General features: G+C 55.0%; 1 protein-coding gene across 1 annotated transcript in view; it reads right to left on the bottom strand.

Moving 5' to 3' along the window:
* Positions 1–4,367, bottom strand: part of LOC112074801 (ataxin-1) — a 17,752-nt gene extending 13,385 nt beyond the window's left edge. Inside the window, exon 1 of the mRNA XM_024141902.1 lies at positions 2,737–4,367. Coding sequence (XP_023997670.1) covers positions 2,737–4,308 — 1,572 coding nt within the window. The 5' untranslated portion in view covers positions 4,309–4,367. The remainder of the gene's footprint in view (positions 1–2,736) is intronic.
* Between the last annotated feature and the right edge of the window lie 6 nt (positions 4,368–4,373).

The following is a 4,373-nucleotide window of genomic DNA, read 5'->3' as shown; positions in this document are numbered from 1 at the left end:
AGGTGATAACCAGCTGCACTGCGCACGCTCGAATCGATTATTGAATAACTGCCCTGCTTGTTGTTTTATACTAGATAGACTTACTGTGTCCTTGTAGTGGCTGCAAACTCAATCTCTCTTTCCCACCGATATAAAGCCCTGCATCCTGTGTCTTGTATCGCCTGCGGGGCTTTAGTGTCCTTGCCACCTGTGTCTGGTTTATGCGCGGCCTGCACCCGGCCGGCCTTGTAGTGTGCTGCCTGCCACCTGTGCTTGTAAGTGGTGCCTGCAGACTGGGCTTGTAGTGGCTGCCTGCACCTGGGGCTTGTAGTGGCTGCCTGCACCTGTGGTCTTGTAGTGGCCCTGCCTCCACCCGCGGGCTTGTAGTGGCTGCCTGCACCTGCGGGCTTAGTAATGGCTGCCTTGCACCTGGGGCTTGTAGTGGCTGCCTGCACCTGCGGGCTATGTAGTGGCTGCCTCACCCTGTGGCTTGTAGTTGCCGGTGCCTGCACACCAGGGGCTTGTAGTGCTGCCAGCACCTGGGGCTTGTAGTGCTCTGCCTGCCACCTGTGCGGGGCTTAGTGGTGGCTGCCTGCACCCGGGGCTTGTAGTGGCTGCCTGCACCGGCTTGTTTGGCTGCCCTGCACCTGCGGGCTTGTAGTGGCTGCCTGCACCTGGGGCTTGTAGGGTGCCTGCACCGGCTTGGCTGCCGCACCTGGGTTGTTAGTGGCTGCCTGCACCTGGGCTTGTGGTGGCTGCCTGCACCCGGGGCTTGTAGTGGCTGCCTGCACCGGGCTTGTAGTGGCTGCCTGCACCTGGGGCTTGTAGTGGCTGCCTGCACCGGCTTGTAGGCTGCCTGCACCCGGGGCTTGTAGTGGCGCCTGCCACCTGGGGCTTGTAGTGGCTGCCTGCACCCAGGCTTGTAGTGGCTGCCTGCACCCGGGGCTTGTAGTGGCTGCCTGCACCAGGGGCTTGTAGTGGCTGCCTGCACCCGCGTTGTAGTGGCTGCCTGCACCCGGGGCTTGTAGTGCTGCCTGCACCGCGGCTTGTAGTGGCTGCCTGCACCTGGGCTTGTATGGCTGCCTGCCCTGGGCTTGTAGTGGCTGCCTGCACCCGGGGCTTGTAGTGGCTGCCTGCACCTGTGTCTTGTAGTGGCTGCCTGACTGTGGCTTGTAGTGGCTGCCTGCACCTGTGTCTTGTAGTGGCTGCCTGCACCTGTGGCTTGTGAAGCACCTGTGGCTTGTGGCACCTGTGGCTCTGTGAGGCACCTGTGGCTTGTGAGGCACCTGTGCTTGTGAAGGCGCTGTTTGTCAACACATGAGAGGATCCGGACAAGAAATCAAATCAAATCATCTGTAAAACCACAAACTGTTTGAGCGACAAACTAATAAGCATTGAAAGGGGAGACTCATACAAACAACACAAAGGTGTTGGTTATTTTGCTCTATGACCCATACAAGTTTCAGAGGAGTCGTCACCTTTTTGGGGATGGGGGGGGGGGGTTACCATACCTCAAACTGTTTTTAATTACAACAGATTCTGTTCCAGATTGTTCCCAGATCTGTTCCTCATTGGAATGTCCCACCCCATGGCCCAAATATAGGATGGTATCCGTGATTGGGCGTTGCATACTGTCGGCCTATCATATGGGCTGGAATTAGGCACCTTTTTACCATGAATCTGGGAGAGAACAGGCCATGGTTTGATGTGTTCAGGACAGAGGCTGAATGGTTTAGTCTACTGGAATAGATGAAGGGGGCTGTCAGCTGGGAGAGACAGACATTCACATCCAAATATTTTTAGATCTCCCCTCTTTATGAATCTTTTCACAATGAATAATTACATTTCATATTCGTGTCAAATCACCAATTGGCAACTGTAAAGGGTTGCGTCAATCGAATCTGGTATCAGGATAAAATGTGATTCAAAGTCACCGAATATACTTTAAATATTTTTATTTAACATAAGTGATAAATGGTAAAATGCAATTTTCGTATATACGGGTTCACTGTATCACCACGCAGGGTAAAGCAGAGAACTGACTGAAATAGTACAGACATCTTCTTTTATATGTGACAATGTAGTTCCAACTTTAGAGTTGGCCTGTCACAGTAGAGGCTTAGCGTGTTTAAACTTGCTAGCCTATCGGTGGTGCCCAAGCTGGTCCCAGCCTCACAGCACACAGGATCCAGATATCCGGAAGTGTTTGTTGTGAAGTTTGAGCTAAGTTGTCGGTGGCTACACTGCTCAGTTCCTGTTTTCTTGTTATTCAGCAGTCACGCTATGTTTTGTGATTAACATGTCTATTTCTATAAGGCCTATATTTTTGTTAAAAAGAGAACAAAACCATCCTTCACACAACCCATCTCATTGGGATTATTGACACATAAACATTTATTATTTGTATGTATTTCCATCTCTGTCATATGAAACCGCTGGCATGTGTTAGTGGATTAGACTGGTGTTTTCCCGCTACTTGCATTCTGGACATTCGCGTGTGTTACCATGTAGCCGTTGCTCCGCTTATAATGTGAGCAAATAATATTTGATCAACATTTTAAACGTTCTGATCTGTTCCATCAGCCTCTTTGTGTTTATAGGCAATACAAGGCTATTTGTAGACCGCATCTCTCTCTTGTGTGTGTGTGTGGGGGGCACCTCTGCCCACTTGTGAATATCAATGTTATATTGATGCACAAACATGATTAGCGTTTGTTTGTTATTTATGAAGTTATATAAACAAAAGCGTTCTCTTACCTGAGCGCGGTGCTCGCCCACGGAGAACTGTACGATGGCGAAGTTGGACGTGTGGCTGCCGTCGATGCGTTCCACGGTGGACGAGTCTATCTTCAGCTCGCTGCTGATCTCAGCGCTCTGGATGAAGTCGTCCGTCTTCAGGTCCTCCACATGCTTCAGCTCCCCGTCCGCCAGCTGGATGATGGAGCCCTTGATAAAGTAGGCGGGCAGCGAGGAGCCTGAGGGGGCCGAGGAGGTGGCTGAGGAGGGGGCCTGAGGGGTTGGGACCACCGGGAGGTGTAGCTGGGCCTGGACCATGCTCCCCCCGGCACCAGCAGGGTGGGACAGAGGAGGGTAGGGGGCCGGGACCTCAAATAGATGCTCCTCTCTGGGGTTAGTGGTGGCGGCGACGTAGGCGTGGGGGAGTGTGGCAGGGAAGGGCTGTGGTTGGCTTGTGGTGGCTATGTGGGCAGTATGGCCAGCCTCCAGGCTGGTGACCCCGGCCCCACTGACGGGGATGATGATAGGTTGAGACCCTGAGGCCCCTGGGATGAGCAGGTGCTGGGACAGACTGGTGTGGTACTGTTGCCCCCCTGCACCCCCAGACAGATACCCGATGATGGGCTGCCCACCTGGGCCAGCCTGGTAGAAGTTTGCGGAGAGTTGGCCTAGGGAGAGGGGCGATGCATCGCTGGCGTTGTGTGTGGGCTGGATGACTGTGTGAGTGTGGGGGGACAGGGAGCTGACGGCTGCCTTAAGACTCTCCACATTGAGCGCAGGGGGAAAGGTGAACGTGGAGGAGGTGGAGGAAGAGGTGCGGTACACAGGTTTACCCAGGAGGAGGCTGCMTTTCTCTGGGTGCAAGGCAGAGGAGAGGGGTAGTCTTTCGGGACTCTGGTGGTCTTGTCCTCCGTGACTGTTGGGGACGAGCATGAGAGAGGTCCGTAGCCCTGAGGCATCATGGGAGGTATAGGTCTCATAGTGATGGTGGGAGCTCTGCTGCTGGTGGAGCTGGTGATGGGAGGAAGAGGAGGTAGAAGAGGAGGATGAGGATGGGGCTCCTTTGCTTTCCTTCCTCTCAAAGCGGCCCCTCTTCTCCAGCTCTCCATTGTGCAGCTCTCTGGGCCGGCCCTCCTCTCTCTTAGTCAGGGGCCCCTCGGAGCCGGAGCCYGCATACTGTACTCGCACCTGGGAGCCCCCGCTGAAGGCCAGGGTGTGGTGGGGGTCGKGGTGCAGGTGGTGGGTCCCTCCGTGGGGCAAGGGGGCAGTCCGGGGGGCCACGCTCTGAGAGGAACCAGAGAGCTGGACGTACTGGGGGCCAGTGTCCGATACAGCCAGGCCTGGGGGTAGGGACTGGGTTGGGGGGCGACCCAAACCCACAGAGTGGTGCTGGTCCAGCTTGGAGGTGATGGTGGTGTTGGGGTAGGGRTCAGGGTGGGAGCGTTGGGATGTGGAGGYGGGTAGAAGGGAAGGCTGGGAGGAGAGGTAGCCASCRTAGGGGCCTGTRTAAGGGGAACTGATGAACTGAAGGTTGTGGGGAAGCTGGGTGTAGTGGATGGTCCCCCCTGGTTGGGACAGAGGAGAGCTGTACATGGCAGGTAGCGATGTGGTCACCACTCTGGACTGATGTGATGAAGACGAGGAACAGATGGAGGAAG

The sequence above is a fragment of the Salvelinus sp. IW2-2015 genome, unplaced genomic scaffold (genome assembly GCF_002910315.2).
Source record: "Salvelinus sp. IW2-2015 unplaced genomic scaffold, ASM291031v2 Un_scaffold2823, whole genome shotgun sequence".
NCBI lineage: Eukaryota > Metazoa > Chordata > Actinopteri > Salmoniformes > Salmonidae > Salvelinus > Salvelinus sp. IW2-2015.
The sequence above is the reverse complement of the archived record's forward strand: the minus strand, read 5'-3'. Positions and strand labels throughout refer to the sequence as shown.